Source organism: Arachis hypogaea, chromosome 5, assembly GCF_003086295.3.
Source record: "Arachis hypogaea cultivar Tifrunner chromosome 5, arahy.Tifrunner.gnm2.J5K5, whole genome shotgun sequence".
Lineage (NCBI taxonomy): Eukaryota > Viridiplantae > Streptophyta > Magnoliopsida > Fabales > Fabaceae > Arachis > Arachis hypogaea.
In genome coordinates this window covers 105,004,977-105,029,523 of record NC_092040.1, presented here as the reverse complement: position 1 = coordinate 105,029,523, position 24,547 = coordinate 105,004,977, and the positions used below count along the sequence as shown (strand labels likewise).

Here is a 24,547-nt window from a genome sequence, read left to right as displayed (position 1 = left end):
CCGCTTTTAGAAAACACCAATGTTCTGAAAACCGGTTCGAACCGGCCGATCGAACCGGTCAAACCGTGAACCGGACGCTAAAGCGGTTCGGATAACAAGGAAAATTGCAGAATTTGAAAACCGGCGTTGAACCGACGAACTGGCCGATTACCGGTCGGTCGAACCAAACCGGGACCCGGCCGGTTTTTTAACCTTGCAGCAAAACACCGCCGTTTTGGGCTATGGGAACCCTAATTCCCTTTTCTCCTTCGCAGATCGCACTTTCGTGATTCACTCCAGCGTCCCACTCCCACAGAAGACAAAACAACACCCACGACCCACCACGACCCACCACTGTGAGAGACAGAACGCCTGAAGCCCTCAATGCACTCACCTCCGTCGCGCCTTCAGCACCGTCACGCCGTCAGCAGCGTCGCGCCTTCAGCACTGTCACGCCGTCAGCAGCGTCGCGCCGTCAGCTCCATGGCGCCGTTGGGTCCGTCACGCCGTCAGATACCTCGCGCAGTCAGCACCGTCCCGCCGTCAGCTCCGTCGCGCACTCAATTCCGTTGCGCCCTCAGCCACTTCGCATGTCACCTCCGTCGAGCTCTGCCTCTGAGAGAAAGCAATAGAGAAGCGTTGAAGCGTTGTTAAATCCTGAAGTCCTTCGAGCTCTGAGAGAAAGCAGTAGATTTCCTCATTTCCAGGTAATTTTAATTTAGTTATGAACATGATTTTGTGATGAAATCTGATACTCTGTGAACTCTGTGAACAAAGAATTTTGATGAAACTCTGAGTCTCTGAAACTGTTATGAACTGATATAGTGATATGTGAACTCTGTGAATTCTGATGAAACTGTGATGAAATATGAACTGATTCTGTGATGAAATATGAACTGATTTTGTGACATGATTTTGTGAATTCTAATTTTGTGAAATCTGATTGTGTGAACTCTGATTTTTTGACATGATTTTGTCATTGTGAACTCTGGTTTTGTATACTCTGATTTTGAGAGATGATTTTGTGAACAAAGAATTTTTTGAACCTGAGACGTTGTTTGTATACTCTGATTTTGGAATTTGGATGTTGTTTGTTCATTTGTTGTGAACTTGAGAGTTGGGATTATTGGGTTGGATTGCTGGTAATATTTAGGTATGGAAGAAAGTATCAACCAAGACCTACCTAGGAATAATAATGTTGAAAATAATTCTGCTTCGAATGAACGTTCTCTTCCTCCCGCGAGTAACGAAAATCAGTCACAAACTTCTAGTGTTCGGGGGAAAACTGATCCTGCTTGGAGATACGTTGCTTTACAGAATATAAATGGAAAACCGCATTACCAATGCTTATTTTGTCTGAGTACTTTTGGGGGCGGGGGAATTAATAGAATGAAAAATCATTTGGTGAAGATAGGTGGAGACATTAAGAAGTGTTCTAAGGTCCCGTATGATGTAGAAAAACAAATAGAAGGTTTATTGAAAGAGATTCAGAAAAGTAAAACTAGTAAAAGGAAAGTAAGTTTCAACGAAGAGGGTACCGATGAGTGTGAGGATGCAATTGATGAAGCAATAGCGCAAGAGGAACAACAAACTCTGAGTCAGTTACCAACTAAGGAGGTTGTTGATGAGTATCTTTGAGCACAAATCGGAATTACAACAATTGGTTGTTGATACACACTTTACCGGACACAAATTAGGAAGGAGTGCTAATGGTAGAGCTGTGAGTGCAATTATCCTAGACAATAAATTTTGGGATGATTGTTTTACTGTATGCCAAATTGTGAGTCCGTTGATTAAATTGCTGAGGTTGGTAGATGCCGATGATAAACCATCATTGGGAATTGTTTATGAAGGTATGTTGAGGTCAGAAAATGGAATCAAAGAAATGTTCAAGCATAGGAAGAGTACATATCAACCTTACACATAGATTATCAACTCAAGATGGGACAAACATTTGAAAAAAAATCTTCACGCAGCAGCCTATTTCTTGAATCCTGATTGCTTTTTTTCTGAAAATTATAGAGAATCACCTGATGTCATGCGAGCTTTACTTGATCTTGTTACATTGCATTGCAAGGTTAATAATTTAGATTCAGTTGAGGCAATGAAAGAAATACACTTATATTGAGATCGAAAGGAAAGCTTTGATAGGCCTGAAGCTGTTCCAGCTGCAAAAAAACTTCAACCTGGTAATAATATCTGTTTGATAATAAGCTTTAGTTATTTACTTATTTTATGTTTTGATTTCCTTAATTTGATAACTAATACATGAGATATGGGATTGTAATTTATAGATGAATGGTGGAGGTTATTTGGTAGTTCTGCTCCATGTTTACAAAAAATGGCAGTTTGCATTCTTAGCCAAGCATCTGCTTCTTCAGGGTGTGAAAGGAATTGGAGTTTTTTTGATCAAATTCATACAGCAAGAAAGAATAGATTGGAACATGATAGGCTAAGTGATATTGTGTATGTTACATATAATTTGCGTCTTAAATCCAGGTAATATATATTTCATCCTTTCATTTCATATCATTAGATTTTGTATAGCTAATATACTAGGCTTATCATATATTGTATTTAATTTGTTAGGAATGAAAGAAAAAAAAGAAAGCAAAAGTTGCAATATGATCCAATCGATATTGAAACTATTGATAAGGTTGATTTTTGGGTGACGGAAGAGGTTGTTGAAAAAGAGCCTGATCTTCCAAGTAATATTGAAGACTTGCTTGGTGAGTATTATAGTTTATTGAACAGACAATAAATTACAATAGCTTTGATCTTTAATTTATTGATAATGTGTTATATTTTCTTATATGAGATTGATGCTGATTTAGATCAAGGTGGTGGTGGTGGTAGTACTAGTACATTTTATGCTGCACCACTTGCTTTTTCTAGTCCAAGTAGTGGAAATGAAGGTGATGAAATCAATGACGCAAATCTGCAGCAAATTATGGAGGATTTTGATGGTTGATGACAAATTTGGCTCATTTTGATGCTGCTATGTTATGTTTGGTTGTTTGTTTGTTGACTTTTGAACTTTGAATTTGTATTTGAATGAGATTATAACATTTGGTTTATGTAGTACTTTTAATCTGAATGATATTTTAAAGTTTAGATTAGACTATAATTATATTTTCATGTGCTTATTTATATTTTATTTATTATTTTATTATAAAACGGTTTTTACGGTTCAACCACGGTCAGACCGGTTGAACCTATGAACCAGTGAACCAGTACCTAGAGCGGTTCGATGACCGGTTCGGTTTTCAGAACCTTGGAAAACACAAACACTAAAATTAAACAATTAAATAGGCAAGTTAATAGAAAAAAATGATAACCTTGGTTTAGGACTTGATAATGTCAACCAACATGGTGGAGCAATTCTTAATTATGACGTTCATATGCCTAGACATGGTCAAAATGCTGATGATATGTTGAAAAGACTTAGGCAAAATAACTTAGAATGGCATTATAATCTAGCTAGGAACGTTGAACAAGTTTTAAACCGTTTAGAATTTAATGTTGGTTACTTAAATAGGCCATATTTTGTGTTCACTTTTTCTTAATGTGTCCAACAAGCAGAGCTTCCAAGGGGTTGGAAAATTCCAAAATCCCTTACAAATTTTTCTGGAGAAGAAAATGAATCTACAGTAGAGCATATTGCTCGATATACTGTTGAAATTGGAGAAGCAGCTTCTAATAAATATCTCAAGATGAGATATTTTCCTTCTTCTTTAACAAAAAATGCATTTACGTGGTTCTCCAACTTGAGACCGAATTCTATTCATTCTTGCGCTCAGTTAGAAAGAAATTTTCATGATCAATTTTTTCGAGGTGAATTGAAAGTTAGCCTTACAAATTTATTCTCTATCAGACATGCAGAGGGAGAATCCATTGACACTTATTTAGCACAGTTTAGAAACATGAGAAATAAGTGTTTTACTCCAATTTCGGAAACCAAAGTTGTCAAAATGGCCACTAATTAGTTAGAATTTGGAGTTAGGAAAAAAATTTTTAATCAACATACTGTAGATCTTTTCCAATTAGCTGAGACAGTAAGAAAGATAGAGCAAATTAAGAAGAAAAAGGAGAATTTCAAAAAAGGTTCTAAAAAGATTGCATATGTTGATTGTTTTTCTGATAGTAGTGATTCAGATGAGAAAGAGGTTTATATTGTTGAATTACATAGGGGGTCCTCCTTATGTGTGCAAGTCTTTAAAGCCTGTTAAAGGAAAAAAATTTCTTCATATTCCAAAGTTGAAAATAAGACTTATTCTTTTAATATTTCTAAGGCAGATCAAATATTTGAAATTTTATTAAAAGATAAGCAGCTTATTTTACTGGAAGGAAAAAGGATGTCTTCAACTGATGAAATAAAGAATAAAAAATTTTGTAAGTTTCATCAGGTATTCTCACACACCACTAATAATTGCGTCTGTTTCAGGGATTTGATACAAAAAGCCATTGAGGAGGTAAGGTTGAAGTTTGAGGATAAAACTGATATGAAGGTGGACACTGAACCATTTGTTGCTGATTCAAATTATGTTGAGCTATTTAATTTGACAGTCAACAAGGTAGGAATTGACGCTACAATGACTAGTGCTCAAGATGAAAATAAAGATCTGAGGATTTTTTAGCAAGATAAGAAGCCAGTTTATCCTCGTCCTGGTGAGGATTTGTTAGACTTTTTTGTTGAAATTTAAAGAATCTGACAGCACCATTGTTATGTGCCCAAAGTGCAGTGCTATTTTTGACAAAAAAGTTGCAAAAGAATTTAAAATGTATAAAGTTGAAGAGAAAGAAAAGGCTGAGTTGAAAAAGAATATTGTTGAAAATGAGAATAAAACTAATGAGCTAAAATGAAAGGTAGCAAAGGAAAAACAAAAGTTAGGCGGTCAGACTTCTTTGAACAAATGTGTCGACAACGTTGGGATACAACCGGTCAACCAGAAGATGACGACTATAGTCATGATTGATGGAAAACTCGATGGATTTTCTCAAATGACAAGGATTCCTCCCACCAAAATTTCAAACAATAAATGGGTCCAAAATGTGAAAAATGTGCAGAATCAACCTACTACTTTCTCAAGAGGAAAAAACAAGTGGGTGAGGCCTAGACCTTTTAAGCCCAAGTATTATGAGTCCCAATTATGGAACATGAATCATGCACAAGATGAAGGTAGTGTATATATTCCAAAAAATATACCTATTCTCTCAAAGCTAATTTATTCTTGTTATAATCCTAACATGCCGCAGGTTCCTAGTTATTCTCTTTGACCAAATTGTCAAAATATTTCAAAGTATTCTCCTTTTACAACTTTTGAGGAAAAAGAAAATATATCTAAGTATGTTCCTTTAGATCTATACAAGGGGTACGGTGCAGATTTTCCTCCTTTGCCAACCATGGCTAAGTCTGCAAAAACAGGCAATTCTTCCAATCACCCTAAATACAATAAAAATATAAAGAAGAATCTGACTTGAAAGAAGGTAATGGTTGAAAACAAGGAAGAAAAAGATGAAGATTTAATTACTGATAATTTTGACACTGGTTTTGATGACAGCTTAGAAGCAATATTTGGTGTTAAGCAACCTATAGCTGTGGTGTCAATATTGTCTAAGGAGTATAGTCAAGTCCGAGAAGTGGAATCATTAGAGGATGATTGTTATGATGTCTTTCCTAGAAGCGAATGCTTATTGCTAGATGACAATATGTGTGGTGGAGGATTGTTTGAGAAACCTACTGAAAATGACATGGAACATTTGCGTCCACTACATATCAAGGCTCGTGTTGATAGAAGGATAGTCAATAAGATTTTGGTTGATGGGAGAGCTGTTGTCAATTTCATGCCAGAAAGAATGATGGGAAGGCTTGGAAAGACTGAAAAGGATTTGATCAAAAGTAGCATTAGGGTCACATATTTTAATGGAAGGACTTCATTTGTTAGAGGTGTGGTTCTGTTGTCAATTAAGATTGGTTCTATCAATAGGCCAACTCTGTTTGTTGTTGTTCCATCTAAAGCTGGTTTTAACTTGCTTTTAGGACGTGATTGGATTCTACATCAAAAATTAATTTTCTGGAATGAAGATAGAGTAGTGGAAGAAGTTCTTGCTAACAATAGTACCTATTACTATGATGAGATGCATGTGGAGTTCAGGATGTATAATCCTGGAGTCAAGCCATTGACAGTTGACACCAAGGCATTTAATTTTGAAAATATTGAGATGTGCAAAATAGATATGAATGGTTTTATTTTGGTCCCTAAGACCGGGGCAAATACGGCCTCAAGAGAGACTTAAATGATGAGGTTGACGAGCCAATTGGCTCAGCTGTTAGCCTATATGGCAGACAGAGAAGGATGCATTGATAGTGTACCTTATGATTGTATATATGATGATGGTCCTTTAGGTTTTGAGAATAATAATACTGACAATGTGAAAAACGTTGAGGTGCAGGATCCTTTGGAGGAGGTAGATGTAACGGTGATCATCCTAGACCAACATATGTGAGCAAGATGTTGTCTGATGATTTTGAAAAAGAAATGGTGGAGATATTAAAGGAATATTGTGACTGTTTTGCATGGGATTATGAAGAAATGCCAGGTTTGAGTCGTGAATTAGTAGAGCATCAATTGCCACTAAAGGCCAATGTCAAACCTATCAAGCAGCCACCAAGGAGATTTGCTCCTGAAGTCGTGAAGAAGATTAAAGAGGAGATTGAAAGACTTCTTAAAGCTAAGTTTATAAGAACAGCAAGGTATGTCAACTAGATTTCTAATGTTGTTCCTATCATGAAAAAGAATGGAAAATTAAAGATTTGCATTGATTATAGAGATTTAAATTCTGCAACACCAAAAGGTGAATATCCAATGCCTATAGGTGATATGTTGATAGATTCTACTGCTGGTCATGAAATTTTAAGTTTTACGAATGGATATTCAGGTTATAATCAAATATACATCGCTGAGGAAGATGTGTCAAAAACTACATTTAGGTGTCCAGGTGCTTTATGAACTTTTGAATGGGTTGTGATGCCATTTGGGCTAAAAAATGTTGGTGCAACTTACCAAAGGGCAACGAATAAAATTTTTCATGACTTTATTAAAAATTTTATAGAAATTTATGTTGATGATGTGGTTGTCAAATCAAATGCTAAAAAAGAGCATCTAGAAAATTTAAAAAAATATTTAAAAAATGAGAAAATATAAATTGAAAATGAATCTCTTAAAATGTGCTTTTGGTATGAGTGCAGAGAATTTTCTTGGTTTCTTGATATAGAAAAAAGGGATTGAAATTGACAAGAACAAGACAAAGGCTATCTTAAAGGCTCTTCCTCTAGCTAACAAAAAACAACTACAAGCATTTTTAGGGAAGGCCAATTACCTTAGAAGGTTCATTTCCAATCTGTTAGAAAAAACTAAGGCTTTTGCGCCTCTGTTCAAGTTAAAAAAAGATGAAGGGTTCCAGTGGAAAGCAAAGCACTAAGAAGCTTTCGACAACATCAAGCAGTACTTGACTAATCATCCTATTATGACACCTCCGAGGCACGGAGCACCTTTAAAACTTTACGTGTCAGCTTCTGAAGTAACAATTGGTGGAATGCTGGCTCAAGAAGATGAAAATGGCAACAAAAGAGTAATTTATTACCTAATTCGTGCACTAAATAATGTTGAGAGCCGTTATTCTCCAATTGAGAAACTTTGTTTAGCTTTATATTTTTCTTGTTTAAAACTTAAGTGTTATTTAATTCCTAGGAATGTTTATATAATTTCTAAATTTGATGTTCTTAAATATATGTTGTCTTCTCCAATATTACATGGTAGACTAGAAAAATAGATGTTTGCCTTAACAGAATTTTCTTTACATTTTGTTCCTACAAGAGCCGTTAAGGGTCAGGTTCTAGCTGATTTTCTGGTTGACCATCCTTGTAGTGACATTAATGAGAGTTTACTGGGTTTTTTTGATTTGGTGCCTTGGAAATTATATTTTGACAGTTCATACTATAAAGGTGGTATTGGTATAGAAATTTTAATTATTTCTCCAAGTGGCGAGCCAAGTAAATTCCTCTTTGAATTGAATTATTCATGTTCCAACAATGAGGCAGAGTATGAAGCGTTAATAATGAGACTGAAATTATTATTAGAAAGAGGAGTCAAAAATGTGGAAATTTTTGGAGATTCACAGCTTGTAGTCCGTCAAGTATTACTTGAGTATAGGTGTGTTAGTGAAAATTTAAGAAAGAATTTTAATATGGCTACAAAGTTGTTGAACGAGTTTGACAATGTCATTGTAAGGCATGTTCCAAGGGAGTTAAATCAAGAAACAAATGAATTAGCTCAAATTGCTTCAAGATATAAGATCAAGTCCTCAACACTAGAAAAATTGGTAAGGATAAAGGACATATTTATGTCTTTGAGAGAAAGAGAAAAGTGTTGTTATTAGAAAAACTAGACCCAGAAGATTGAAGAGTATCAATTGTGGAATATTTAGAAAATCCAAGCCTTTAGTGTCGATAGAAAACTTAAATATAGGGCTCAAAGTTATGTTCTAATGAATAATGTCTTGTTTAAAAAATCTGTTGATGGAAATCTCTTGACATGTTTGGGAGAAAAAGAAGCGTACTTGGCATTTGCCGAAGTGCACGAGGGAATTTGTGGTGCCCATCAATCAGGAAAAAATGAAATGGGGTGATAAATAGGAGAAGATTGTATTGACTAACTATTCAAAGATATTGTATAAATTATGCTAGGTCATGTGAAGAATGCCAAAAACATGGAAGCCTTCAACATATTTTAGTGTCAGAATTGCATGTTATAATTAAACCATGGTCGTTTAGAGGATGGACTTTAGATCTGATTAGGCAGATTCACCCACCTTCTTCTAAAGGTCATAAGTTCATTTTTGGTTGTGTTAATTATTTTTCTAAATGGGTAAAGGCTATCCCTTTAAGGGATGTGACTCACAATGAAATAATTGATTTCATAGAGGAGCATATTATGCATAAGTTTGGAATTTCTCAGTCTATTACTATTGATCAAGGAACCATGTTTATTGGAAAAAAAAGTCATGGAATATGCTAAGTCTAGGGATATAAAAATACTTTCTTCTACACCGTATTATGCCCAAGCCAATGGACAAGTAGAGGCAGCGAATAAAATTTTGATTGTATTAATTAAAAAATACATTGAAAGGCAGTCGAGAAATTGGCACCAAACTCATTGTCAAGTTCTTTGGGCTTACCGAAATTCTCCAAGAGGTTCTACTGGAACCACTCCATATAAGTTAGTTTACAGTCATGATGCGGTGTTGCCAATTGATATCAATTTGCAAAGTATAAAGGTGGCTAGACAAAATGAGATACCAGTAGTAGATTATTGGAATTCTTTGCATGATGAGCTCGTTGAACTAGATGACAAAAGGTTGAGAGCTTTAGAGCGGGTGATTCAACAAAAAGAGATTATGTTAAAATCATACAACTGCCGAGTTAAAGCAAAGACATTTGCATTTGGAGATTTAGTGTGGAAAGCAATTTTGCATATAGAAAAAAAGTCAAAAACTTATGGTAAGTGGTTTCCAACTTGGAAAGGACCTTATATGGTTGATAAGATTTATTCTGAAAATGCCTATAAGATTATTGAAGTCGGATTAGGAAGAAGAATTCTTTCAATAAATGGCAAGTATTTAAAAGTATATAGGCCAGACATTCATGAGATAAACATTCCACATGTTTAAGGATACAAAAATGTCTAGTTAAAATGTTAAGGGCTAAAATAAAGAGCTAACTTATATTTGTAATTTAGTTTGTAAAAACTAACATACCCATGTGATTTCTATGAATTGCAAGTTTCATTGACAGTATAAAGCATTAAGTTTATGATGCAAATATGTGTCCAAGGTATTAATTTAAAATAAGAGTCAATACAGAAAATAATTTACCATTCTTTGAGTACAGTATAGTACATGCCAACATATAGAAATAAAAGATTTAGTGAATAAACCTGTGTAAAGCTAGAAGCATGTCAACAAATGCACATTTGATTTACTTTGACAGCACTTGAGGCGAATGCACACCAGATGACATGCACCAGTGCAACCTGATATAAATAGATATGGAGGTCATCTCAAATGAAATACAAAAGAGGTCACTGTGATATTAATAATTGGTTCAGTGTGAAGTAATGTAATAACTTTCCAAAGATAACAAGTGTCAACCAGTCTACAAAATAAAGATAGGGTGCATACAAAAGCAAAAAATAAAAAAAAACTAAAAGTTCAAAAAAGTGAAGATTGCAGCGACATATTAAAATGACAGAAGTTCAAATAAGAAACACAAGACTAAGCTTCAAATATCTCTTTCAAATGAGTAACTTCAGTTTGGAGAGCGGTTTGGAAGTTCCTGGCTTCTTTTGCAGCTTCATGTAAGCAAAGCATCTTCTCTTCAAGGGACTATAAGGATGCATTGCTACTATCAAGCATGCTGCTTGCTTTGGCAAATTGACCTTCATTCTTTTTCAAAGCGGGGTCCAGCTTATTTTTCATCCCTTTCTTGACAGTCAGCTGCTGTTCCAAGTTTTGAAAAATCTTCAGTTGAGTGTTAATGTGAGGAGATAGCTACTTGAGAGTCATAAAATTTGATGTAAAGGTCCTCATAAACCTTTCGTAAGCTAATCAACAAAGGATCAATAGTCTCAGGATGTGGTGTAATGCAAAAGGTCTGAAGAATATCAGAAAGCTGAGTCTTAAGGTTCAGATTAGTGGCAACTGTCAAAAGAGGTTTGGATAGAATGACACCGAGTTGTTGGGCCAACGAAAGCAAGATGGATTTGTCAGCAGTCTCGGTTATAGGAGGTGTAACATGGAGCTGTTCTGTTGAAAGGTTACTTTGAATGGTAGAGCAAGATTCAACTATGGTCTTCTGTGTATCCATACTACATGCATATGCTTCATTCAAGCTTTCTGAGTCAGACAACAAATCATTCACCACATTAGGGGTATGAGCATGAACGGAAATGATTGGCACTTGTTTTTCTGACTGTTCACTCAGAGGTATTTCAGAATTTTAAAGCTAAACAAAAATGCAAAAGAAGGTGTCAACATAAAAAAAAGGATATAAGGAAGAGATACTAATAATCAGGCTAAATGACATGTTATACCTTATTAGCTTTGGGATTAGGTGTAGGTTTATCAGATGTGGCAGCTATCAGATTTTCAGTGCTAGGCACAATTAGTGAAGGAGTAGGAGTCGCGATGACCTAAAGCAAGAAGTGAAATGAGGATGAAGGTAATTAATGAGATTAAAAAAATCAGCATGAGAGGCATCATCATCATTTAAGTTCTTCAAGATAATGCTATTTTTAATATGGAGGATGTGAGAATATATAAAAATACCTGATAAGCAAGTTGACCATTGAGGCTAAGGACATCAACATCATTATCTTCCGAAGAGATTTTACTCACTGCTTTATCACTAGACGAGTTGTTCTCGTTTTCCTCTTCTTTTTTCTGAGAGACTGCCGGTCCGTCAAGGTTGCCATCAGATGTATTTGATGTGTCATTCTTATCATCACTATTTGAAGATGTTGACACTACAATTAGTTCAAGTCTTTTTTTTATCCGGCGGCTTGAGTAATTAAAATTGAATTTCTTTTTTTCCTACAAGCCTACCAGAAGTCTTTCTCAAAGGAGGATTGGCAGCAAGTGAGGTGATTTTTTCCTCTGTAACAATATATATATATATATAATAAAAATAATTAAAACATGTGTCATTCTTAGAAGGCATTATGCAGGAAGGAAATAACATTAATAACAACAGCACAAAGAAAAGCATAATTTTTTGAATTCAAATGAACAAATAATTTAGTAGTAATTACCTTTTTTTGACGATTGATGCTCTCCTCATTTGTTGCATTACAAGAGTAGTGTTCATCCTTTGACAATAGATACTAAAAGTGACCTTCATAGAAGAGTAATAGGTTTTCTACCAAGAAAAGAATGAGTATGTGGTTAACAGACAAGGTTTAAAAGCAAATAGGTGAAAGTTATTTCTCCGCGAAGAATTGTCCTTTTGAAATTTCAACAGATCTTCTGGTGAAGTAGCTTTGATATGCAAAGATTGAGACTCTTGAAGATGGTAAGGGGACGGAATGGCTTGAGCTAATCCAAACAGTCTAAAAATGACATTTGGCATATAGACCGTTGTTTTTAGGTCATCTTCACCTGAGAATCCAGCAAAACGTAGTTGGAGAGTCAAGAATTATGACCAAATAGTGATACTTTCCTTTTGTGAAGTCTTAGCTGGGGTAAGAGATCGCGTCAACCAATGCAGACCAGTTTGACAATTAGCAAAAGGAGTTAAATTAAAGTTGTGATCTTTCTATGGCAAGTAATAGAAAGCACGGAAGAAGTGTTTCATTTTATCATGTGAGGCCATCAACTTGTCGGAAAAAACTAAGTTGAGTATATGGTGTCCTGCAATCACAGAATATGTTGGACCTTTTTGGGTCAAACGCGGTTGTAGCTTAGACTCAAAAATGGTAGACATCAACAATTGAAAAAACTAAACGGAACCGTCAACATTAGTGATTCTCTTCTACTCCCTCATAAGGTCTGTGATCCAATCCAGAGTGAGATATAGTCGAGCCAAAAATAATTTGGCTAAACACAACTTCCTATTTTTGGCTAACATAATGGCCAATGGGAGATAAGTGTCTTCGATTTAAATACTCCGGGCATAGAAAACAATGCCGCTCAACCAATAGAAAAGAAAGACTACGTGCTCATTATCAGAAACAAGTTCTTCATCTTGACCTTTGTTATTGAGAATGAAGCTCTAATAGGTGGTGGAAGAGATATAAATGGCATACTTAACTCTTGTGGTCAACTTGGTAGTAGTTAAAATTTTCTCTCCCAAGAGAGGTAGGCCAGTTATAGCAGCTAGATCCAAAAGAGTAGGCGTAATCATATCGTATGGGGTGTGAAAAATATGAGAAGTCTCATCCCAAAAATACAATGCGCATCCCATTAATCCTGAATTGACAGTGTAAGAGTTTTTACTAAGCTAAATTAGATCATATATTCCAATCTCTTTCCACAAGGTCATCTTCTCAGTTTCAACCTTATCTAACCAAGTATGGTAGCCTCCAATATTGATCTTTGGGAGATTTCTGAATAGCCTGTTGTTGGAGTCAAAGTATCAAATGGAAAGAGAGTCTTGAAAAGCAACATATTTTCTTTGAGAATGACCAGAAAAAGAATTTTTGATCTTGTTTATGACTTTAAGAGAGATAATAGAGCCAGTGAAAGCTGAGTCTACACCGTCAATGGTGAAGGAGAGCAGCACCTGAGATTTCCACATTTTTTATTTTGAGACCTCTAGTTCAGGAGTAAAATCTTTGCCGTTTTTTATAACGACTTATCACAAATGACCACTTCAGATAAAAAAAAGGACTTGTTAATAGATGGTGGCTTGAGGTTGCCATAAGAGTATAGATTGAAAAATCTAGGTATTGGGTGTCGAGATTGTCAACAATCAACAAACAAGTTGTAAAGGTAAAAAGTAATGCATAAGAAATGAATAAAAATTGAGCTTATTTAAAATTTTATCTCAAATTCACAATGGGACAAAAAAGAAGAGATAATTTTTTAGACATTAGAATATCCTATTATTTTCCTAATTCAAAAGGACTAAGATAGCATTTGAATTCCATCCCACATGAACACGCTCAAAAAGTAATATGTAATGTTTGGTTCATAAAATTTGATACAGTAGAACATGCATGTAATTTGAAGAATAGAAAACATATTGAACAAGATCATAGTTTAAAAAAAATTATCTATAATCGTAAATACCAACAATATACCAAATAATATAATTAGCTCATAATCAAATTAAGAAAATAAACATAAAAAAAGTGAAAAAAAATAACATAGTAGAATTGAAGAATAAGAGTTCAACAGTCAAATCTTAATTTGAGTCAAAAAAATGTAAAAGAAAAAAAAAAGAATGCTCTTCAGAGTAAGATTCTAGTACTCATAGATAATACAAGAGATATTATTTACACCATTTTTTGAGGTTAGAGTTTCTCTAAATCAACAATAGAAAAGAGCTAAATAAAAATGAAACTAGCAATTAAATCTTGCCTGAAATATCAGAAGAACTAGGTATAGTTGAACCCTTGTGAGTGGAAGAATTCCACCATAGTAGATAAAATTTAGAAGAATGAAAGACACAAAATTGAAAAAGAAGTTTTTAGGTGTTTAAACACTAATCTATTCTCTCTCTCCGAAGTATTACAAAACGATAGGATATTGAGCTATTTTATTTTTGTTTGGTCAGAATAAAAATAAATAAATAGGTAGGTAAATAAATAAAAATAACAAAAAAAAAGAAAAGTACAATACTGTATGAGTACTCCTATTGATATTCTAAGTTAACATTTTAAAATAAGATACCTCTCAATACGTGTTTTATTATTTATATATATTTAAATATATATATATATAAAATAAAATAATAAAAAAATATATATAATAAATATATATATATATAATAAAAAATAATAATAAATTTAAAAGAATAAATAAATACATGCTTATATATTTCTTTTGTTGCTATAAACAAGATTTTTTTAGTTTCAATCACTATATATGACTTCAAGTGAAAAATTTTGGGGCATTATATTAGACAAAAAATATTATTTTTATAAAAAAATATGAAAATAAAATAATTAATTATACATTGATATTTCTATACATAATACTTGTGTTTGTTTTAATTAAATTAGGTCATTTGACAGTTTAGTTATTTATTTTGATTTTTTAAATTGGTATCAAATGAGGAATGCAGAAAGTTACAAATGTCATTCAAATTTTCACTTGGTAACTATACATTAAGTTAGTCTATAAATAAATATTTAGGCATATTTTGTAGAGAATTCGGTTCTTTTGAAAAATACTTAAAAACGCTTTCAGCCTCTTGTCATATCGCAGGGTAAAATTAGGAATTTTAAGTAATTTTTTTAAACTCAAACACTTGTAATTTGTTTTCTTTCATTTTCTATTAATAAAAGTCTTCTACTTTTACTTGTTCTTTTCTTTTATGTTTATGTTTCTTTCTTCATCTTCTCTTTAATTTTTTGTTTGTTTAATTTTTGTAATTTATTTTGCCTCCAACATCTCGCATTTTTTTTTATTTGTTATTTTCAATCTTTTTTAATTCTTATTGACAATACAATTACGATATTAAGATATTACATTTTTTTAAACATTAACAAAATTTGAATAAAATAATAGGACTAAGATCTAAGCAGCATAATTATTACATCAGCTACATAAGATGATTTTTCTAAAATGTAAGAACTAGGGAGTCCATTGCGTGTGGAATGGTTTTTCTAGAAACAAAAAGTAATATTTGGTTCATATTTTTTTACGTACTTTGTCCCTTTTTTTTTAAATAAGATTTAAGGGAGGGATTAAGCCAAATAATTCGAATGCAAGTTTGGTTTATTGAAGTAACACCACTTTACCTCTTTAACTCGTACCTAACGAACATGGAGAATATTTCTCTAGAAATACTATACTGTGCAGTTATTTATTTTAGGGACAACGGTAAGTGTAACTACTTTAACTCTTCCATTTAATAATTATATAGCCTAGTTCTTGAAATTTGAAAAGCATTTTCATGAATTGTCCATGTAAAATAATTTAATATTATGATTATCGTTCAATCTCAATTTTTTATTTATAAGAATTTAAGAAGAGCATAATTATATTCAAAAAACTTTTCAGACAATTGATAGTTTGATTGAATAGTTTATGGATATGACAAAACATAATTTGACATATATACAGAGTAGATTTATTTTATAACATATCATCAAATTAAATAATTTAATAACATCATGATATATAATTAAGGTGGCTACTCCAATGAAGATTTAATAATTGTTGTCATGTAAAAATATATCATTTTAACCATTGGATGATAGATTGTAGAATTTGATTTTTATTTGAAATAAAAATTACTTTCATTTAAAATGTTGAACAAATAAATTACACTTTTTAAATAAAAATCATCATAAAAAAATATTTTTAACATGTTTATGAGAGTAGCTACCTATAATTAAACGTGTAAAACTATAAAAATGTGCCTCTCAACTCTTTCCAATTAGAATGCATTTAGTTTGCGTTTTTATCTTTTATTTTTATTTTTAATATTTTTATTATATGATTCAAATAGTTCTTATAAAATTTAATAAAAAATAAAATAAATCAATAGACAAAAATAATACGAAAAAATATTTTTATCTTTTTCTAATTATTTATATTTTGAATAAAAACTAACTATTGTCTTAAATATTGTGCATAAGTAAAAAAATAAATAAATAACGAGATAATTTGAAATAAAAACGAGGTACTAATTACTGAAGAATAAACGTAGGACAGTAATAAATTATCAATAACTTCTATAACCACACACTGCCCCAACATTAATATAAACTCGTTGTTTAGGGTTATTATAACTTTTAAGCCATTATGACTAATTACTAACTCATTTCATGCAATTGACTAAAGTTTAAAGAACTTCACCGGTCAGTCCATTTGGGGTTAGGGAGCAGTTGTAAGAAATAAAGTGCGTACAAATAGCGATAAAAGGGCCGAATTGGAACATTGTCAACATTAACTATAGGAAAATTTTCAAATATATATATTATTAAATTGATCATAGGCTAAAAATCACTGGAAGAAGAATGCCTCAAATTCTTCCTTAACTATATAGTGCGTCAAGAATCCTATATATCTCAACTCATCTATTACAAGTTTATAACCCTATCACCACATGCATCCATAATATGTATTCTTAATATTTCACTACATGCAAAATCCATTTTACGAAGATATAAATAAACCTATCACCCCAGATAATTATGCATACTTTATATATTTCCCTGACTACAAAAATGCCCTTCTAAGTTCTAATCATCCTCCCAAGGAAATTACAAGTTAACCAAATGAGTTTAACTCCTTAAAACATCCCCAACAAAACAAAAAACAATTTCAAATTGATAATAAAACACTAGGAGGAAGATGTTAAAATGATAATAAAGTTACGCATATATCCAAACAGGGCTAGAGATCTTGCCAATCCACGACATGACAAGAGTCAACAAATTACTGCCATTTCAAGCTCAAATTCCAAAGTAGAAAGGTCTAGCATAGGTAGGGTTGCCAACAACAATATAATTAAAAGTACCACACAGCACTCGCAATGTCTCAACAACGTCGGAACAAAACCAACAAACAAATAAAACATAGAGAAGGGGTCCTCCACATGACTTGAAATAATAATAGTCCTTGCCTTAAAATGTTACTCAGCAATAGAACATGACCCTCTTGACATTGTCCTTGAGGGATGGCAGGGGCCTCACAGCAGCACTGGCACCAGGTGCACGCGTACTGCGTCCTGCACCCATACCGCGACCTGCAGCAGCACCACTTGTCATCGAGCCACTGTCGGATGTCTCGGGCTCCATGTAAAAACGGGCTCGGAATGCAGCCAAGTGCGCATAGTATGCAGGAGGCACTGAAATTGCACCATACAAAAAACAAACACCAACTTGTTAGACACATGCAATACATTGATACAAACATGAACATACACAAATCCCCCAAACTCAACATTTGCATTAAGAGAAGACTCACCAATTGAAACAGAACGGGTGCATCTGGCATAGCTGAAGAAATTACATTAAAGAACATCACACATCAAGTGTCAGGTAAGGTAAAGATGGTACTAGATATCAAAAGGTGTGGCAAACACAACTTGAAAAAAAAAAAAAGATGGAAATTCCACCGTGTTTTTTACTACTTACGTGTAGCACAGGTTGTTTGTAAGCATCTGAAGAGCATCAGCTGTGAAATTGTTTTCATCCCACAGAACGTGATAATGAGCTGGACGACTAGTGCCCTGATAACATTTTCCAACATAAAAACCCAATTAAACATTTTTTAACACAAGGATCACACTTTAAACGTCAAATTGTGTATACACTAAAAACAATGATAAGCTATAAATTCACCTGAATTCCAGCATGACTACAGAGATAAAAGTCAAATTCAGTTGGGTGGCAGATTTTGGAGTCCACAACAGTACCTGCAAAAAATTTCAGTTTCCGGGTTATGTTTTTTTCATTTTGGCATCAAACTTATCATTTATTAAGGACAATTTATCAAAATTTTAGTAAATACCGGGCAGTATATTCCCACTCCGATCAATAGAGTTTCGATCATGATGGTTGCTGGCAAAAAGCCTAGTGTGATGACGCTTTTGAACTACCACAAAGGTCACAGGAGGCTGATAATTGGGCTCAAGAGATGCACAGGCCTGGCAGGAACATTTAGACTGAAGAAGTTACAAACAGCATCTAAAATTTCAGATACGTCAACAATTTGGCAAAACTTTATACCTTTCTAATAGCATCAAGCTCAAACAATAGGACTTGATAAAATTGACCCTCACTCACACCATCCCTGCAAATAATAAAATTTAGAATTGCCAGGTTCCATAAATATAAAAATCTGATCACATGCTTGAAAACATCAAACTACCTGTAAAATATGATGCGCTGTGGCTTCTGCCCAGTTGCTCTCCGGAAAGATATGAGTAGTTCCCTGCCAAAAAGAATAAGAAATCACAACTAGTTAATCTTTCAAACCTACAAGAGCATGGAATCTATACATATGTGCTTTAACAAGCTAACATCACAAAATGGAGGGAAAGAGAGGGTACTTAATCATTCCACCCGTGACCTGTCCTCTATTAGGATCTTGCCATTGCTTGAAGAGATCCTGAATGAGTTCCTGTCGATGTGCTTGTGCACAAACCAAACCAGCATACTTTGTAATCTCAGGCCAATCTTGGGAAGCCACAACCTACACAGCATACAAGATAATACTCAAGTGATCAAGTCAAAAATAATACCTTAAAAAAGATACTTAAATAGAACAGGTTGGAATTTTAGACAAATTCAAGAACATACAGCTGCAATAGATGGGCTTGAATCCTCTCCAGGGTGTGGGTGAGTAACATCGGCTCCAAAAATTATTGTAGGCCTGTCACTAACAAGGGGAATACGCCGCGAAAGGGCGTCAACAAGCACAGTGTTCCTTCCACCAACCTTAACATTAATTTTCAAAGCAACATTTGCAAGATACTGCTTGCTCATTTTGTATACATGCTTTGTTAAACAACATTGGGAAACAAGCCCAAGATCAGTCTCACATATTCGTTTCAGGTCACCTGCATCACAAAAAATAACAGTTTAATATAAACCGTAGTATTATGAGTATAAAAAGGAAGGACACGTGGTTTAGTCATCCAATCATTACCATAAAGAGAACCATTATTGTCAGGCAGGATAACAATAAGCAAATCAAGATCCTTTCCAGGCAGCTTGTTCTTGGCATCATAATACCGAGTTTTCAGAACCTTCTCAACTTGGTCAGGACGAGCACTAACTGGGGGAACTACTGGATCCAGATTGAATGCCTGATCATATTCAACAAAAGGATTACTTATGGCAAGAAAACTACAAACAAAATCATATTTTCAGAAGGATTTACAAAGGGAACCTATACCATGCCAGATACTTGACACATCTGAGCGAGCTCGTAACAAAATGTACGGGCAACACTATCTTGAACATTCCTGGAAAAGTTAATGCAGAACCAATGGTTGACTGTTCCTCCATTAACCATTTTCTGAAATAAAAGCCATAGCAAAAGGTTATTTGATGTTTCAATCAACAAGGACAGTATTAATAACAGTGTAAAATTTTGATCACATCACTCTGATCTGATTTAAAAGTATATTAAAATGCCAATATACGCATAAAAGAGGGAAGGGCATCTCAATTTTCAAGTTCACAAGCATGCCACCTATTCCAGCTCAGCATATTTTAAGACTAATAACATCAATACTTTAAAAATAAGGTGATTAGCTCGGTCTAATTTTTTAAATTTTCACACAAAAATAGCATGGCACACACTCAAGATGGATTTTATCTTTATCTCTGATGCAAGGCCCAAGAGACAACCCTGGAATAAAAATACTTGCACCATCACCACAACCAAAGCAGAATAGTAAAATAAAATATGCAGATAAAATATTGAAAGCAATTGACAAATCAAAAGGCAATAAAGTATGAAAAAAGAATATTGATAACAATAACAAATCAAAAGCATAAAGTCAACAGTGAGGGAATCATTTTATACAATATCTCTAACCTTATTCATCATATTCCACTGGCCAACCTGAGGTAGGCAGTCCTTTTCTCTACCTGTATCATGATATTTGAGCTGGAGAACAAAATGTCAATAAACATTTAAAAAGACCAGTTACAAGTTTATAATAAAGAAACCATACACACACTCACTTCTCTCTCTCTCACTCACACATTTGATATGGATAGAAAATATATACAAAGGATAATGTACAGAAAAATACCCAGGGTGGAGGAAGGATGCGAGCTTCAACTTGAGCAAGCTTTTCACTGATCTTGATTCCAAACTCTTTAGCGTAAGGGTCTTGATCATAGGCATTGTGATGTACTGTCTGAACAAAAAAAAACAATGAATTAGGAGGGAAGCAACATGAACATACAGATGAAAGTACATAGAATATATTCAATCAATATATTGTGGAGAAGTATACAGAATGACAACAAAAGCCCACACCTCTATGAAATGCATTACTACACACTACACATGTAGATAGAATTAGAATATGATACTATTATGCTAAGAAGACATTCTACAGACCTGCATTATGTCACGCTCCCTTTCAACAGGTCGTTGGCATGTGACTTTGAGCAAAGCAGTAATCTGCCTTTCATTCAACCTCTTTGAGTACCTCTGCCCTTCTACAATCTTGCAAACCTGCAACCAACAAACAATCCTTCAGTAGGTACATTCACATGAAAATAAAAAGCTTACTACTCATTAACTCATTTACCTCCATTGGCAGATAATTTGGCCTCTGTGTATTTCCCACTTGCAAACAAGGCCACTGAGTATGTTGAATGTGAAACCCGTAGGTCTCAGAGAAGTACTCGACAACAGACTTCATTGTTCCCCTCTCGTCTACAGGGAATCTAAAATTATTGACAAACCAAAAAGTGAGCAGTAGACTTGACCCATTCCATTTAAGAATAAATGTTAGGTGACTATTACTCACGTCAACTCTCTAGTAGCCTGGGAAGTCAGACCAGAGATGCGATATTTTCTTCTCATGTTTCCACGATGAGTTACTTCAACCTTGATACCACGGAGAGCTTTTTTGATCTGTCATTCAAAAATAGAAAGAAAAAAGTCAATTTCTCATTCCTTTTAAATCAAGGGTGACAAGCAGTCTCCCAAAATCCAAGCCACATAAATGGATAACAGCCAAATGCAAATGCAAATGAAAGCACGCATAGCTTGTGTCAACCAAAATCTACCTTCACACGATCAGCATCTGACAGTGGTCGGGTGGATACATCCCTATTCAGTAGCTGAGTTACAAACTCAATCACCGGCAATGGCTCAATAAATGCAGTGGAAGACATATCTGCACATCCAAAAGTTAGCATTTATGGAATCTATGATAGAAAATGAAGTGGGTATGTAGAGACAGCATAATGTACCAATGTTCAGAGAAAGTCCCATCTGTGTGGGACGAATACTCTGATAGAAACCACGCCAGCTTTCTAACCCCTCACCCAAAGGCTGTCTTCTTCCAAGATCGGGTGAATAAAATGATCTTCCTACAGGAGAATACCTACAATAACAAAACTCCATTTATACCCCAATAGTTTTGGGTATAACAACGAAACCAAATAAAGGAAGAGAGCTATATCAAAGACCTGGTAGTAGGAAGTTCACGCAACACAATATCGAGAACCTGCAATGCTTCCTGAGGTGCATCAGTTTGTCTCCCTTGCAAAAAGAGCCCTAAATGGTGAAGGTCTGCCCGAGCAGCCAATTTTATCACAACTTTGAATTCTCTCTCCCTCCTGCAATGATAAGCAAACAAAACAATCAGATAAAGTATGAAAGTTTTTATTTGAATATTAAGTTGGAAACAAACATGAAACTAACCTTTGAGCTCCAGTTCCATCATCTTCATCAATTAACATGATCCTAAACTCCTTTGACACGAAAGGCAGTGGACCAGCTGTATAGAGGCTCTTTCGCCCATCATAAGCAGGAAGTCTCTTCCCCAAATGGGATTCTCGGTAAAGCCTCACCAACTCCTCCATAACAGCACGGTTAACGCCTCTTGATGTAACTTCTGGAGTGATCGTTACCTAAGCAACCAACAACTGATATAAGTTACAAGTTACATACAAACTGGGATTTTCTCAACTACTTAAGGTGGAACTTACATCATACTGATGCAGATCTTTGTTTGGCAGCTCAGCAAAGAAATGGTTGGCCTTGACAATACATTTTGTGCCGTAGCTACCCTTCCCAGGGCGAAGGGGAAACCTCATGGATGACTTGCTAGCTGGTGGACCAGAAGGGGCAGCTTCTGTCTGAGTTATATGCCCCATTTGCTGTTCCAGTTGGGGCATCTCCTGTGGCTGGGATGAACTGGAACTAGCCTCAGAGGGAGGAGGCCGAGGAGACACAGCCGCTTGATACTGAACTGGGGGGGTAGCTTGGTGCAGCTCGGGAACTTGGGGCCGTGGTGGGCCACCATAAGAAGGTCCTACGCCTCGACCGCCTCCTACACCACCACCACCACCACCGCGGCCACCACCATATCCACCTCGTGGAGCATACCCTTGCTGGGGAGGTCCTCCCCGTCCCCTACCTTGATACTCAGGGGGGCCACCATACTGCTGTTGAGGCATTCCACGGCCACGTCCTCCTCCATAACCACCACGTCCTCCTTGGGGACCCCAACTCCTACCTCCCCCTTGTGGCCCAGGCCCACTGGTGGGAGCAGCCTGTTGGGGTGGAGCACTCCTTTCTGCAGGGCGCTGTTGGCCCTCAGAGCTTTCACCCCCACTAGAACTAGCTGCTTCAGTTCTCTTCTTCCGAACCATGATGAACACTGCACACAAAGGGGAAAAAGCGTTACAACTTTGTGACTAGTGATAAATAAGCACCTCAGTATAAGGCACGCCTAACATCTCAAAATATAATCACTTTATAGAGAGCTACATATGATCAAATTATCACACATGCCAACAACTTTATAACCTAAACATCAAAATCAAGTACAGCGCTCAAGGGATTTCCATCGAGGATACTGCTCATGACAATAAACAAAACAACTCATGATAAAAGCACAAAAAAACACCAAGAAAGCAGCTTCTACAAGTTGGAATACTTCAAGTATCACAAGGATAGAGAACAGCAAGCAACCTAAGCAGTCATTCACTGGTTTCCAGAAGGAGAAAATGTACCAGATGGAGAGAATGTCAAAAAATAGATCAGTAAAATCATCATCCAGGGTACACACATTGCAACTAAAACCAAACCCAATATCACCACCATCAGCGATAACCACTAAACCCAACCATAATCAACACCACCAAACCCTAGAAAGTAACAACCAAAGATAAACAACAGTACGATCTACAACACAAGCATCAAGTAACAAAAAAAAAGTAAAATAAAGAAAACCTTCAAAAAAGCTAAGCCCGCAAGATAACAAACGGTAATCGTTAAAATCAGAAGCAGATCAGATCAGAAGCAAAATCACCAACAGCAACATCTACCACAGTCCACACAACTAGATCTAAAGAAGAGAAAAAAAATAAAATAAATTATCATATTTTCACAAATACCGTGAAAATAAAACAACAAATACCCCTACACATGAAGCAAAAACAGCGGAAAAAAAAACAGAGAAAACGGCAAACTGAAAATCATACACTGAAATCAGAAGAACCAAACCCTAGGCGAAAAAAATAGAATAAAAAAAAGAGTGATCGAGTTTCATATTTCAATTTTCACCTGAAAAATAAAAAGGCGCTGGAGCAGACGAAGGTGTTGGCGGAAGAAGCTGAGTGTGTATAATTAATAAAGAAGACTGAGAGAAAGAGAGTGCAGGGAATGGGAGTTTCTCTCACTATAATTTAGGGAATGGAGAAACAAAAAACGGTTAGAGAGAGAAAGAGAAGAAGGAGAAGCAGTGCGAGCTATGGGCATTGTGAGTTTGTTATAAAGATGGGGTAGGTCTTTGAAAATGACCACTCCGTCCCTACGCTCTTTCAATCTTCTTTTCTTCTCTTTTCTTCTCTTCCCCAATTAGAGAATACAGAATAATATTTTTATTATAAATATATTTTGCATTAAAAATAAAATCTATTTACTATATTTTGCTATAATATATTTTATTTTCTTATTAAATAGTATAATTACTTTCCTGTTCTTTTATGAATTTCTCAAGATTCTATTATTAATTTCCATCATTAATTGACTCTTTTGGTCTTTTGGAGTTTGGACGGTAATTAATTTACTTAACAGAAAAATTTAAAAGATGACTGCAAAATTTTTGCTAGAAAGGCTTTCTTCCCAACAA

The 24,547-nt window shown here is 34.9% G+C and overlaps 1 protein-coding gene across 1 annotated transcript; it reads right to left on the bottom strand.

Annotated features, from left to right (window-relative positions):
- Window positions 1–17,062: 17,062 nt before the first annotated feature.
- LOC112802439 (protein argonaute 1) lies at window positions 17,063–24,275 on the bottom strand. The gene is made up of 22 exons (XM_025845661.3): window positions 23,980–24,275; window positions 22,398–23,071; window positions 22,111–22,319; window positions 21,876–22,025; window positions 21,657–21,790; window positions 21,471–21,580; window positions 21,209–21,315; window positions 20,987–21,125; window positions 20,794–20,910; window positions 20,480–20,587; window positions 20,260–20,331; window positions 19,612–19,734; window positions 19,363–19,522; window positions 19,014–19,273; window positions 18,764–18,906; window positions 18,583–18,645; window positions 18,441–18,504; window positions 18,223–18,358; window positions 18,054–18,127; window positions 17,847–17,941; window positions 17,677–17,708; window positions 17,063–17,557 (listed from the first exon to the last, which is right to left on the bottom strand). Exons 2-22 carry the CDS (start codon window positions 23,061–23,063, stop codon window positions 17,346–17,348), a joined length of 3,174 nt encoding a protein of 1,057 aa, XP_025701446.1. The 5' UTR covers window positions 23,064–23,071; window positions 23,980–24,275; the 3' UTR covers window positions 17,063–17,345.
- Window positions 24,276–24,547: the final 272 nt, after the last annotated feature.

Bases quoted from the DNA above. Each gene is read 5' to 3' on its own strand.
- LOC112802439 (XM_025845661.3), bottom strand. From the start codon at position 23,063: ATGGTTCGGAAGAAGAGAACTGAAGCAGCTAGTTCTAGTGGGGGTGAA. The intron at 21,316-21,470 runs GTAGATTTTGGT...TTTGAATGACAG, and splicing joins CAGATGCTGATCGTGTGAAG to ATCAAAAAAGCTCTCCGTGG. The intron at 18,907-19,013 runs GTATGTTCTTGA...TATGCTGTGTAG, and splicing joins CAAGCCCATCTATTGCAGCT to GTTGTGGCTTCCCAAGATTG.